Source organism: Bubalus kerabau, chromosome 3 (genome assembly GCF_029407905.1).
Source record: "Bubalus kerabau isolate K-KA32 ecotype Philippines breed swamp buffalo chromosome 3, PCC_UOA_SB_1v2, whole genome shotgun sequence".
In the NCBI taxonomy this organism is placed as follows: Eukaryota; Metazoa; Chordata; class Mammalia; order Artiodactyla; family Bovidae; genus Bubalus; species Bubalus kerabau.
The window spans coordinates 27,488,631-27,502,745 of record NC_073626.1 but is presented as its reverse complement, the minus strand read 5'-3'; the positions used below and the strand labels follow the sequence as shown (position 1 = coordinate 27,502,745).

The window sequence follows — 14,115 nt, the reverse complement described above, 5'->3', positions numbered from 1 at the left end:
CAAGAAACAGTGAACTGCCCTCGCCTCTCGTGGGGCACTCATCCCAGGTTTCTGTCATGATTTACCTGTGTATCTGTCTGTCCTGTAGAGTCTGACCTCCTCCAAGGCAGGGAGCAGATCTAATCAGTCTCCATACCCCAGCACAGAGCCCAGCTCCCAGTTATGGCATAGCAGCAGGATTTGACATTCAAGCACCCAGCTGGGCCAGGCAGAGTGCTCCTCACTTTATTTAGAGTCTCTCATTTAACCATCAAAACATCCCACCCAATATGGACAAAAATCACTCCATTTTACAGATGAAGAGACAAGCTTAGCAAGGTCTGTGACTGGCCCAAAGTCACCCAGGGAGCAGCCACCCAAACACTTGACTCCAAGTCTCCCTAGACTTTTTTTTTTTACATTTTATTAATTTTCATGCCCTACATTTTTGACCCGATGAGGTATTTTTTTCCCTTTTAATATTGATTAAGAAGTGTGTATGGGAAGATGACATTTTCTTGGCTAAAATCTGCAGTGCCCTGAGAAACACTGGCTGTATCCTTTGCTAAAGGACTCTAAAGAAAGGGAGGACATTTGAATCAATCAGGTTTTGAACTTTTCTGAAGAAAAGAGTTTGAGGAATATGAAGGTATCTGTAGATAGACTGAAGATCTATTGCTTTATTCAGTAACTTCATCTGAAATTTTGCAGCTCTTTTATGAAATAATCACCATGCTCATCTGGTTCATGTATCACCTAAAAATTCCAAGTGCAAGTTAAATTTTTGAAGCCTGAAACTTATTGGATACAGATTTGGGTACTCAGGAAAGGCGAATCCAAAACTACTTGTTTTCCAGAGCATAATTTAAACACACACACACAATCTTTGCAATTAGATTTCATGTTAAATTTAGGCCACATGTTAATTTTGTTCAACTGTTAAGATTTCCCAGAATATTCCTTGGTCTTTACCACCCTATGGATGACCTTGAGTTTCAAGTTACTATTGCTTATCTCAGATTTTCAAGTTCTCAGTGAAATTAGTGGATAATTTAAGATTAGTGCTCAAGAAATGTAGACTCTCATTCATCATATCAACATTGATCATTTTTGTATTTCAGTAAAATACTTTGTACTTTTAGAGCCTGTCTGATTACATTTTAATATTGTCTTGTTTAAGGGTATGTGCTCATTGTGTTCAACTCTTTGTGACCTCAGAGACTGTAGCCCACCAGGCTCCTCTGTCCATGGGATTTTCCAGGCAAGAATACTAGAGTGGATTGCTATTTCTTTCTCCAGGGGATCTTCCCAGCCCAGGGATCAAACCTGCATCTCTTGAGTCTCCTGCACTGGCAGGCAGATTCTTTACCACTGAGCCATCTAGCAAATATCATCTAGCAAAGCTTTAAAGGTACCCTTAGTTACTTGGTAGATGTCATAAAATAGGGTTGCTAACATTCCCTTTTGGAGAAGGAAATGCCAACCCACTCCAGTGTTCTTGCCTGGAGAATCCCAGGGATGGGGGAGCCTGGTGGGCTGCCATCTCTGGGGTCGCACAGAGTCGGATATGACTGAAGTGACTTAGCAGCAACATTCCATTTTACAAGATGCAACTTGGCCTCACACTGTAGAGGGTAGAAGAGAAGTCAAAATCAGAATATCAGGACAGTAAGGGACCTTGGTCCAACTCTGTTATTCTACATATGAAAAAAGAATGAGGCTCAAAGAAGCTGTCTACAGTCCCCGCCTGCCCAGCTGCACTAGAAAACCTGTCCCTCTCTCACGGCATCTTTGCCCATTTTTACTGTTTCCTGTAGGTAGCATCCCAGGGCAGCCATGACGACCGCCATCCTGGAGCGTCTGAGCACCCTGTCCGTGAGCGGGCAGCATCTGCGACGCCTGCCCAAGATCCTGGAGGATGGGCTGCCCAAGATGCCCGGCACCGTCCCCGAGACCGACGTGCCCCAGCTCTTCCGGGAGCCCTACATCCGCGCCGGGTACCGCCCCACCGGCCATGAGTGGCGCTACTACTTCTTCAGCCTCTTTCAGAAACACAATGAGGTGGTCAACGTCTGGACTCACCTGCTGGCGGCCCTGGCCGTCCTCCTGCGGTTCTGGGCCTTTGTGGAGGCCGAGGGCCTGCCGTGGACCTCTGCCTACACACTGCCCCTGCTCGTCTACGTCCTGTCCTCCATCACGTACCTCACCTTCAGCCTCCTGGCCCACCTGCTGCAGTCCAAGTCGGAGCTCTCGCACTACACCTTCTACTTCGTGGACTACGTGGGCGTGAGCGTCTACCAGTACGGCAGCGCCCTGGTCCACTTCTTCTACACCTCCGACCAAGCCTGGTACGAGCACTTCTGGCTCCTCTTCCTGCCCGCCGCCGCCTTCTGTGGCTGGTTATCCTGCGCCGGCTGCTGCTACGCCAAGTACCGCTACCGCCGGCCCTACCCGGTCATGAGGAAGATCTGCCAGGTGGTGCCGTCCGGGCTGGCCTACATCCTGGACATCAGCCCCGTGGTACATCGCGTGGTTCTGTGCCACCTGTCTGGCTGCCAGGACCCAGCGGCCTGGTACCACACCCTCCAGATCATCTTCTTCCTGGTCAGTGCCTACTTCTTCTCCTGCCCGGTTCCGGAGAAGTACTTCCCTGGTTCCTGTGACATCGTGGGCCACGGGCACCAGATCTTCCACACCTTTCTGTCTGTCTGCACACTCTCCCAGCTGGAGGCCATCCTCCTGGACTATAAGGGGCGACAGGACATCTACCTGCCCCGCCACAGCCCCCTGTCCATCTACCTGGCCTGCCTCTCCTTCTTCCTCGTGGTGGCCTGCAGTGCGGGTACTGCAGCCTTCTTGAGACAAAAAATCAAGGCCAGACTGACCAAGAAGGATTCCTGAGGCTGCCAGGTGGGGCGCGGTGTGGAGGCAGCCTGTCGAGATTTGGGGAGAACTTGAGTCCACAGTAGGAGATGACTTTGTGTTTTTAAGAGTGGGCTTTTAAATGAGTACATATTTCCAAGGGTGGCTATGGCTATGGCGTTGGGAAGCCAAAGGTTCCAAGAGTTTTGTTATCATTGTCGTGAATGAAAGGTTTATCTTTCATCCTCTGGGCTGTAGCCTTATGAGACACAGGAAGGGAAGGGACCTCGGCTAAGGTTTGTCGGCCACGGGATTAAGAACCATCTTCATGCCTGAAAGTTGAGTAGAATTCTGACTGTGGCCTCCGGGGGCCAGCCCTGGACTAAAGGGAAAATCTAATTGGACTGAAAACATTACAAGGTGGCTGGACCACACTGTATTGAAATGGGCATTCTTCTGCGATGCTGGTCTTTGGTGATTGGATACTGGATTCGTCTGACTTCTGGTCCCTTCTCTAGCCCACTTTTCTCAGGATGATGTCTGCCTGGCTGTTGTCTCCAGAGTGGTATTCACTCCCAGCTGTACCTTGCATGGGCATAGCGAGGACGATGAAGCAGTCATGCTTCTGGGAAATGCTTGGATCCAGGCAGACATTCAGGATATTTACTCTCATATAATACTAATGGAAACGGTACTAGAAAATACAGTGCCAAGAGCCATCAGGAGGCCCAGCCAGCAAGCATGGCTACTGTTTGGTGTCCTGGGACCCTTCTGTTTTATCCCTGTGCACTGCAGGATTACTTGATATCTACTAGGGCTGCCTTACATGCCAGAAGATCTGGAGCTTTCTTCAGATAATCTCCTCCAGATTTTGACCAGCATGTTCAAAAAGCCCCTGGTAGAGTGAATTGGTTCTAGGGATCTGATTATTTCAAAAGGAACTCAAGGTCCAGCCTCTTAAATAGATGCTGCCCCATGAAGGACCCATGTAACTATCCTAGTTCACGGTCCTTGGGAAAGCACTGTACCTCAGCTTAGAGCAGCTTAAATCAAGCCCCAGAACAGGCACGTGTGTGTACTCATGCAAGGTTGGTCCCCGAAGGCTCCTTTGGGTGAGGCTGGTGAACTGAGCACCCTGTAGGCAGAATGTTCGGCTAGGACATCACTGGCCAGCAGCTTCTGTGGGATGGGGCGTGGGGGTGGGTACTTACAGTTGATGTGTCCTGGCTTCACAGCCCCCTGAGGACCGCCTTCTGCAGTGATCCAGGGAAGGGGGCTGCATTGAAACCCTCCCCAAAGACTGCATTTCCAATCAGTATAAGGTCTCTGTTTACTAAAAGGGAGGTGGCTTTTCACTCCAGTTTGATGAACCTCCTCTCTTCCTAGGTTACTGTCTTCGCATCTTTTTTTTTCCCCTTTCTCTTGAGAGATGTGTAGGGTTTGTGCCTTATAAATGAAAATTTACAAACACTTCACTTAATACACGGCCATGTGGAATTTCCTGTTTGAGGTTATTGGGATAAGAAAAGAGAATTCATTGCCTTTCAACCAGTGGATGAAAGAAACTCAGAACACTGGAATCGCTTATCCGTCAGAAGACTCTTTCGACCTGTGTTTTTTGGGGGAGAAAAGTTCAACTGAATCTTTCCTATAATCTTTATATCAAGAAAGCATAGCAGGACTCCCATGGTGGTCCAGTGGTTAGGACTCTACACTTCCACTGCAGAGGATGTGGGTTCAATTCCTGGTTGGGGAACTAAGATCCCACGTGCCGTGGGTGGCCAAAAAAAGAGAAAGCATATGTCTTGTCAGCTATGTTGTTTCCTCCTGGTGGATTCCTCCTGGGAATCCTCAAATATCTGAACTTCTGTGCTACCCACGTGTCTTACACGAGCTTCTGGCATCCAGGCCAAATTCACCGCCAGTAAAGTTAGGGACCCTGAACGGGATTGAACTGATAAACAAAGGAATAGAAAGTTGCATCAACACAGTGCAGGTAGAGGGTCAGTTTAGAATGGAGACAAGAAAGCATCTGAAATGTTCATAATTATGGATTTGGAGACTCTCTTCTTGTAAGAGTTGAAAGAAAAGTGTAAGTCAAGCTCTTGAATGTAACCATGGTGGCCATGGTGGGCAGAGATCTGTAGGCCAAATGCAAGTATTTTTAAAGAGAGACTAGAGGGGTGATTCTCTATGCCATCCACAGGCCAATGCCCGTCTGCACACGAAACAGTCCGTGACACGTACAGAGCGATGCTAAGTTTTTAGATATGAACATAAAGTTCATAACATTTTGATTTTAATTTACCCAAGCATTGGTCCACCAAGTGATTGGAAATTTAAAAAGAACAAGTATTTTTTCACCAGAGATATTTGAAAAGCATTGAGGTAGGAGACTACTATCTCATTAGAAATTCCAGTATCTCAGGAGAAATACAGAAACGGGAAATGCAGGCGTTTTTCACTATTCAGACTCTTGAGGGTTACACACTCCTTTTAAAACAATTTCATTAAAATGACTGAATCAGTAAGGAAGCGACCTTGTTTGTTTAAAAGGAATAATTAAGTATTTAATAAAGGAGATGGTTCTTCTTACTCTACCAAAGCCAACAGTTGACATCTACTGGAAATTCTGCTATTATCTCTCTTTCTGTCTCTTTTTTTCTTTTTTTACTAAGACTTTCAATCTATTAAAATGTAAATGCCTCTTAAAAAACTTAACTATCAGTCAGTTATATCTTGGGAATAAAGTGGATATTGTGTGCACCCCTCTACTCAACGTAAGGAGAGGGGATAGCAAGATGCAACAAATTGGGGAACTATTTGCCTGATTCCCTCTTGCAAACACTTCCTGACCTGTATTTACTAAGAAGCTAATGTTGCTGCTCTTCAGATGTTATGGTTTCATCTCCCACCTCGGCTGAAAGTACCTCACTCAGTAACACTACTCTCAATCCTCCGATGGAAGCTTGAAATAGTAGGAGCGCAAACCATGGAATGGAGGCAGTTCTTTCCTGCCTCTGCTGTCCATCAAGTTCCCCGATTGTACCGGGTTGCTTGAAAACATGAGATTCTTCCGTTGCCGTGCTGTAGTTTCAAGTGAGTTCTCCAGATGGCGCTCAAGTCTCATTCAGAGGAGGTACGGCCATGGTCCCCAAAGCCTCAGCCTAATTGTGTTGGTCCTAGTGTTTCGCTTGATGTCTTGGCAAAGAAAACATAGAACTATTTTGTGTTTATATAAATCGACTTACACAAATAACCATTAAACATTTTGTAAATGGGTTATTGTACTCTCAACAGCTACCTTGTGTCTTTGACAAGGTCTGTCTTAAAGAAAAGTTTTATCTAGACAAACATTGTCAGAAGGAAACCAGGACACTTCATAGCCACCTAGAGGTAGGAAAATATAAAAGCTTAAAAAAAGAAATCTCCCTCCCCAAGCTCCCCAAATACTGCCCCTCCCCAAATCCCCACTTGGTAGTAGATCAAATGGCACCTCCCTCCCCTCAAAAGCTATGGAGTTGATTTTTCTGAGGATTTCAATCTAATTGAATAAATATTTCTGATCTCATGGACAATGGTGTTAAATATTCCAAACTTTTGAGTCGATCGATTATATTTTTTGAAGCCTAAAAATTATGAATTATACTATGGTATACTGTGTGTGCTCGAGTCACTCAGTCGTGTCAGATCCTTTGTGACCCCTTGGACTGTAGCCCACCAGGCTCCTCTGCCTGAAAAATAGAATTTTCCAGGCAAGAATACTGGAGTGGGCCATTTCCTACTCCAGAGGATCTTCCCAACCCAGGGATAAAACCCACGTCTCATGTCTCCTGCATCGGCAGGCAGATTGTTTACCGCTAGTACCACCTGGGGAGCATTATATCATAATAGGTAACTATGGTTAGAAATGTGTCACCCAACAGCCAAAGGATTCTGTGGCCTAACTATTAGATTTAAATAGCTGTGGAAAAGGTGATTCTGTTATCACAATAACAGGAAGAAAATAGCATTCTCTGACTAGAGGCTCTGTTACCAACCAGAGTTCTTTGCCTCCTTAATCAATAGAAATTGATCAGGGGCCAGATAAGAAATTCAGGCAAGTCTTTGCCTCATAAGAGAGGTATGCATGCTCAGTAGGAATCCCCACCCCCTCCCAAAGTCATTGGTTATTTCTCATTTTAAAATAATTCATGCTTTTTAAAGAAGATGCCAGGGATTTCCCTGGTGGTCCAGTGGTTAAGAATCTGCCTTCCAATGCAGGGGATGCAGGTTTGATCCCTGGTCAGGGAACTAAGATTCCACAAGCAGTGGAGCAACTAATCCTTTACACCACAAGGAAGACCCAGCACAGCCAAAAGGAAAAAAAAAAAAAAACTGATAATAAAAAAAAAATTTTAATGAAAATGCCATAAAATAGAGAAAAAAGATACATCATTGGCCCATCATTAAAATGAATCCTTTCAGAGTAAGGATAAGTCATGTCAAAATGTTGTCAATAAGTTAATGAGCAGTGTAATATAGAACTTCCTGAAAAGCTGGAAATTAGGAACTCCTGGGCAACCTAATACTTTGATTCTGTGGAGTACAAAAAAATCAAGTCTGGCTCAGCTCTCAGTCATGTGACACTCCTTCTGACATTTCTGATGGCACTGTGGCTGGGATACTGGCTCATGATACAAAGCCAAGGGTACATTATCTCTCATTGAAAGAACTCTGAAATGCGAATCAAGCCCTCCGAGAGTCCTCTGCCAGAAAGGCTTTGGCGGGAGGCAGAGCCAACCTGTGGAACATCCTGGTTCAATGGCAGTCACTCCACAAACACTGAGCCTGCAGATGCCAGGCCCTGATCTAGGCACCAGGATGCAGCCATGCGCAAAACAAATTCCAGCCCTGATGGACACTTACGCTCAGCAAAGGGGAGGGTTAGTCACTCAGTTGTGTCCGACTCTTTGTGACCCCATGGACTGTAACCCGCCAGGCTCCTCTGTCCATGGAATTCTCCCTGCAGGAATACTGGAATGGGTAGCCATTGCCTTCTCCAGGGAATCTTCCCTACCCAGGGGTGGAACCCTGGTCTTTTGCATTTCAGGCAGATTCTTTACTGTCTGAGCCTCCAGGGAAGACAACAAGCCATGAATTCCCTCGTGGCATAGTGGTTAGGACTCCACACTTTTAGCACCAAGGGCACAGGTTCAATTGCTGGTCAGGGAACTAAGATCCTGCAAGCTATGTGGCCATTAAAAAATAGCTAATGTGTTAGAAGGTGATGGTGCCAAGGAGAAAGCAAGGCAGGAGGAGGCAGAGGGATAGGGTGAGTGTACAGCTTTAACTGGGATCAGGGGAGACTACAGAAAGAGGCAGGGAAATAGCTGTGTTTTATTCTCAGGCAGAGGGAAGAATTGCAAGGACCCTGATCTCTTCAAGAAAATTAGAGATACCAAGGGGACATTTCATGCAAAGATGGGCTCGATAAAGGACAGAAATGGTATGGACCTAACAGAAGCAGAAGATATTAAGAAGAGGTGGCAAGAATACACAGAAGAACTGTACAAAAAAGATCTTCACAACCCAGATAATCACGATGGTGTGATCACTGACCTAGAGCCAGACATCCTGGAATGTGAAGTCAAGTGGGCCTTAGAAGGCATCACTACGAACAAAGCTAGTGGAGGTGATGGAATTCCAGTTGAACTATTTCAAATCCTGAAAGATGATGCTGTGAAAGTGCTGCACTCAGTATGCCAGCACATTTGGAAAACTCAGCAGTGGCCACAGGACTGGAAAAGGTCAGTTTTCATTCTGATCCCAAAGAAAGGCAATGCCAAAGAATGCTCAAACTACTGCACAATTGCACTCATCTCACATGCTAGTAAAGTAATGCTCAAAATTCTCCAAGCCAGGCTTCAGCAATACATGAACCATGAACTTCCTGATGTTCAAGCTGGTTTTAGAAAAGACAGAGGAACCAGAGGCCAAATTGCCAATATCCGCTGGATCATGGAGAAAGCAAGAGAGTTCCAGAAAAACATCTATTTCTGCTTTATTGACTATGCCAAAGCCTTTGACTGTGTGGATCACAATAAACTGTGGACAATTCTGAAAGAGATGGGAATACCAGACCACCTGACCTGCCTCTTGAGAAATCTGTATGCAGGTCAGGAAGCAACAGTTGGAACTGGACATGGAGCAACAGACTGGTTCCAAATAGGAAAAGGAGTACGTCAAGGCTGTATATTATCACCCTGCTTATTTAACTTATATGCAGAGTACATCATGAGAAACCCTGGACTGGAAGAAACACAAGCTGGAACCAAGATTGCCAGGAGAAATATCAATAACCTCAGATATGCAGATGACACCACCCTTATGGCAGAAAGTGAAGAGGAACTAAAAAGCCTCTTGATGAAAGTGAAAGTGGAGAGTGAAAAATTTGGCTTAAAGCTCAACATTCAGAAAACAAAGATCATGGCATCTGGTCCCATCACTTCATGGGAAACAGATGGGGAAACAGTGTCAGACTTTATTTTTGGGGGCTCCAAAATCACTGCAGATGGTGACTGCAGCCATGAAATTAAAAGACACTTACTCCTTGGAAGGAAAGTTATGACCAACCTAGATAGCATATTCAAAAGCAGAGACATTACTTTGCCAACAAAGGTCCGTCTAGTCAAGGCTATTGTTTTTCCTCTGGTCATGTATGGATGTGAGAGTTGGACTGTGAAGAAGGCTGAGCGCCGAAGAATTGATGCTTTTGAACTGTGGTGTTGGAGAAGACTCTTGAGAGTCCCTTGGACTGCAAGGAGATCCAACCAGTCCATTCTGAAGGAGATTAGCCCTGGGATTTCTTTGGAGGGAATGATGCTGAAGCTGAAACTCCAGTACTTTGGCCACCTCATGCAAAGAGTTGACTCATTGGAAAAGACTCTGATGCCGGGAGGGATTGGCGGCAGGAGGAGAAGGGGACGACAGAGGATGAGATGGCTGGATGGCATCACTGACTTGATGGACGTGAGTCTGAGTGAACTCCGGGAGTTGGTGATGGACAGGGAGGCCTGGCGTGCTGCGATTCATGGGGTCGAAAAGAGTCGGACACGACTGAGCGACTGAACTGAACTGAACTGAACTAAGAACCTGTATGAATGGAGAGGTTGGAGGAGTCATCGTCTGAGGACAGACTGTGAGGGCCGTGTTAGGACTCGGTCTTCTACTGTGATTTCAGATTGGAGAATACCAGGGGAGAATCCTATCTGACAAAATTATAGAGGAGCCATTTATCTCTGTGGACTCATTGCTAATTGCACATGAGCTTTGCTGGTAGAACACAGAGCAGATGCTGTGGCTTGCCAATGGTAACACAAAAAAACCAGGTTATCATTAAGTTATCCCACTTGTGGGCCTGGCTCAATAGATTGCTTTCCTGTGGACACACTCCTGTGCTCACAGGTTTCTTCCCAGATTTCCTGCCATCTTTTTAGTGCCTAGAATGCTGACCTCCATTCCCAGACAGGCTTTGACATTTCCTTAAGTTCTACTGACTCTGGTTTGTACCCAGGTCTCCCCTGCTCTGTGTAATCCTCCAGGTAGAAGTGCAATGAAACGTCCAGGGCAGAGTCTGCAAATAAGGAATAATAATAACTTGAACAGTTTACATTATTTGGTGCTCACCCTGCGCCAAGTCCTTCACTCAGCTCTTTGCTTAAATTCTTTCCTTTAACCCTCATATAATTGCTGGGAGGTAGGTACGTTATGGTCCCTACTTTATAAAAGAGAAAATTGGCATATTAAGTAAAAATTTCCCCAGACTGTTTCCCCAGAATGTTAAGTAATAGCATCTCACAGAAACTCAGGCCTTTGATCCAGAGTCCATATTCTTAGGCACAAAAATAAAGTGAATGTAGAAGGCCCTTTGGTCTAACTTTCTTGTTGCCAATTGGGTGAACTGGAAACAGTATAGAATTGAAAGGGAAATGTCATGAGGATCTTTTTTTTACTTTTTTCAAGATAAATGAAATAAAGGCAGTTCGTATTTCACTTCTGGATACTTTGGTCAAGAAAAGTCCCTAGGCTGTGATTATTGGTATAATACCAACGGTGAGATTCTTTTCTTAAAAAATTTTTTTTTAATTTAAACTTTTTATTTTGTATTGGGGTATAGCCGATTAACAATATTGTGATAGTTTCAGATGAACAGTGAAGGGACTCAGCCATGCATATACATGTATCCCTTCTCCCCTGAACTCCCTCCCCATCCAGGCTACCACCAATAGTGAAATTCTTAAATATTCTTTGTGCTAGAATCCCCTGCAGACCTGGTCACATGAGTCTCAGAGGCTGCAACCACCTGGGTAACCTCCAAGGACTGCAGGCAGCTCAAAGAACAACCAAGCCTGCTCACGTCAATTCCCTATGTTTCTCCTGTGAAGCTTTCTTCAACTTCAGTTCAGTCGCTCAGTCGTGTCTGACACTTTGCGACCCCATGGACTGCAGTACTCCAGGCTTCCCTGTCCATCACCAGCTTCCAGAGCTTACTCAAACTCATGTCCATCCAGTCGGTGATGCCATCCAACCATCTCATCCTCTGTCGTCCCATTCTCCTCCCGCTTTCAATCTTTCCCAGCATCAGGGTCTTTTCCAAACAGTCAGTTCTTCACATCAGGTGGCCAAAGTATTGGAGTTTCAGCTTCAGCATTAGTCCTTCCAATGAATATTCAGGACTGATTTCCTTTAGGGTTGACTGGTTGGATCTCCTTGCAGTCCAAGGGACTCTCAAGAGTCTTCTCCAACACCACAGTTCAAAAGCATCAATTCTTTGGCACTCAGCTTTCTTTATAGTCCAACTCTCACATCTATATATGACTACTGGGACTAGAGGAACCAGAGATCAAATTCCCAGCATCCACTGGATCATCCTCGACTTCAGGACCTGTTAAAAATACCCTAGTCCTCAGAGTCACTCAGAGCACCATTCTGGCTAAAACAGTTGCTTGCTGCTGCTGCTGCTAAGTCACTTCAGTCATGTCCGACTCTGTGTGACCCCATAGATGGCAGCCCATGAAGCTCCCCCGTCCCTGGGATTGTCCAGGCAAGAACACTGGAGTGGGTTGCCATTTCCTTCTCCAGTGCATGAACGTGAAAAGTGAAAGTGAAGACGCTCAGTCATGTCCAACTCTTAGTGACCCCATGGACTGCAGCCTACCAGGCTCCTCCATCCATGGGATTTTCCAGGCAAGAGTACTGGAGTGGGTTGCCATTGCCTTCTCCAAAACAGTTTCTTAAAGGCAACTTAATAGCAAACGTCTCCATTCAGCATTTTTTTCAATCAAGAACAAATGAGCCCAGAATTTGACTAATTTTGCTGTAGGAGGGAGGAAACAGCATAAACTTTGTGCTCAATCAGTGCAAGTGGTGATTGTTGTTGTAACCATTATGATTTCTATCACTGCCCCCTGAACAGGGGGCTATGGATTCTATCTAAACTCGCCCACCCTCCCCGTGGGCTCCTGAAATTTCTCACTAGAGTGGAAGCTTACTGCCCTGGAGAGCAGTTGTTCTCCACCCATCACAGACTAAGATGTATGTCATTCCCCCATGGTTCTGTGGGTGTTTTGGTGAGAGTTCCTCCTTCCACCCTCTGCACATCACAGACCATGACAGGCATCAGTGGAGAAACTTCCCGCAGTGCTCCCACCCTGACAGGCTGGAAGCCTGATCCTTTCATGTATGTGGTTCCCAGGTTCTCAGCCTGTGAAGGAATCCCCACTGCTCCACTCACTCATTTATTTCTTCTTTTTTTATTGGCATATAGTTGGATCAGTCCTGGGTGTTCTTTGGAAGGACTGATGCTAAAGCTGAAACTCCAATACTTTGGCCACCTCATGAGAAGAGTTGACTCATTGGAAAAGACTCTGATGCCGGGAGGGATTGAGGGCAGGAGGAGAAGAGGATGAGGATGGCTAGATGGCATCACCTACTCAATAGACATGAGTTTGAGTGAACTCTGGGAGTTGGTGATGGACAGGGATGCCTGGCGTGCTGCAATGCATGGGGTCGCAAAGAGTCGGACACGACTGAGCAACCGAACTGAACTGAACTGATTTATAATGTTGTGTTAGTTTCAGGAATACAGCAAAGTGAATCAGTTAGACATATATCCACTCTTTTTTAGGTTCTTTTCCCTTATAGGCCATTACAGAGTACTGAGTAGAGCTCCCTGTGCTATATAATAGGTCCTTAGTGGAAGTCACTCAGTCGTGTCTGACTCTTTGCAACCCCACGGACTATACAGTCCGTGGAATTCTCCAGGCCAGAATATTGGAGTGGGTAGCCTTTCCTTTCTCCAGGGGATCTTCCCAACCCAGGGACTGAATCCAGGTCTCCCACATTGCAGGCAGATTCTTTACCAGCTGAACCACCAGGGAAGCCCTGGTCCTTATTAGTTATCTATTTTATATATAGTAGTATGTACATATCAACCCCAATCCCTCAGTTTATCCCCCTCTTTGTTTTTACTTCTTGACTCACATCTATTACAGCTTGAATTATGTCTCCCCCAAAGATATGTTGACGTCCTAATCCCCAGGATCTCAGAAAGTGACCATCTTTGGAAATGACAGCTGCAGATGTGAGTGATTAGGACGTGATACTGAAGTATGGTGACCCCTTAGCGCAGTGTGACCGATGTCCTTATAGAAGAGAGAGACACGGAGAGAAGGTGAGGATGCAGGGCCCCGGGATGGTGCACAGAGACACGCGGGAAGAACAGCGGAGATGATGGAGGCCAAGGCTGGAGGGGTGATGGGAACACCCAGAGGCCGGGAGGGGAGGGGTGACCCTGCCGGGACCGTGATGTCTGAATTCTGGCCTCCGGAAAGTTTGGAGCATAATGTGTGCGGTCTAAGCTCCTTGGTTCTGCTGCTGTGCGATGGCTGCCTTAAGATGTTAACACCTGTTCCAGGCGATCTCAGCTTTTACCTCCATCAACTGACACAGTCTGGCCGCCCAGTGGCGTGGATCTCTCAGCTCAGCAGGCTCGAGAAAGGCTGGAGGGAGACGAGAACACGGAGAACCCCACCCCTTGCCACCCACACCCACTAAAGGGAGGTGCAGATCTGTGGTCTCTCACGTAAACTCAATGGAGATACTCTGGGAAGCTTATCACGCATGTGGTGGGAGGTTAAATTCAGAGAAGACATTCCGAACAGCTGGTCCGAGTGCCGCTAAAGGAGTTCCCACACATCTGACCCACCCCGGTGAAGCTGGGGCACCTGGGCC

The 14,115-nt window shown here is 46.1% G+C and overlaps 1 protein-coding gene across 2 annotated transcripts in view; it reads left to right on the top strand.

The window, feature by feature from the left end:
• The window catches only part of PAQR8 (progestin and adipoQ receptor family member 8), a 45,471-nt gene extending 38,260 nt beyond the window's left edge, over positions 1 to 7,211 (top strand). For both annotated transcript variants that reach the window (XM_055571233.1, XM_055571234.1), the window contains one exon: positions 1,797 to 7,211. In XM_055571233.1, coding sequence (XP_055427208.1) covers positions 1,816 to 2,880 — 1,065 coding nt within the window. In that variant the 5' untranslated portion in view covers positions 1,797 to 1,815 and the 3' untranslated portion in view covers positions 2,881 to 7,211. The remainder of the gene's footprint in view (positions 1 to 1,796) is intronic.
• Positions 7,212 to 14,115: the final 6,904 nt, after the last annotated feature.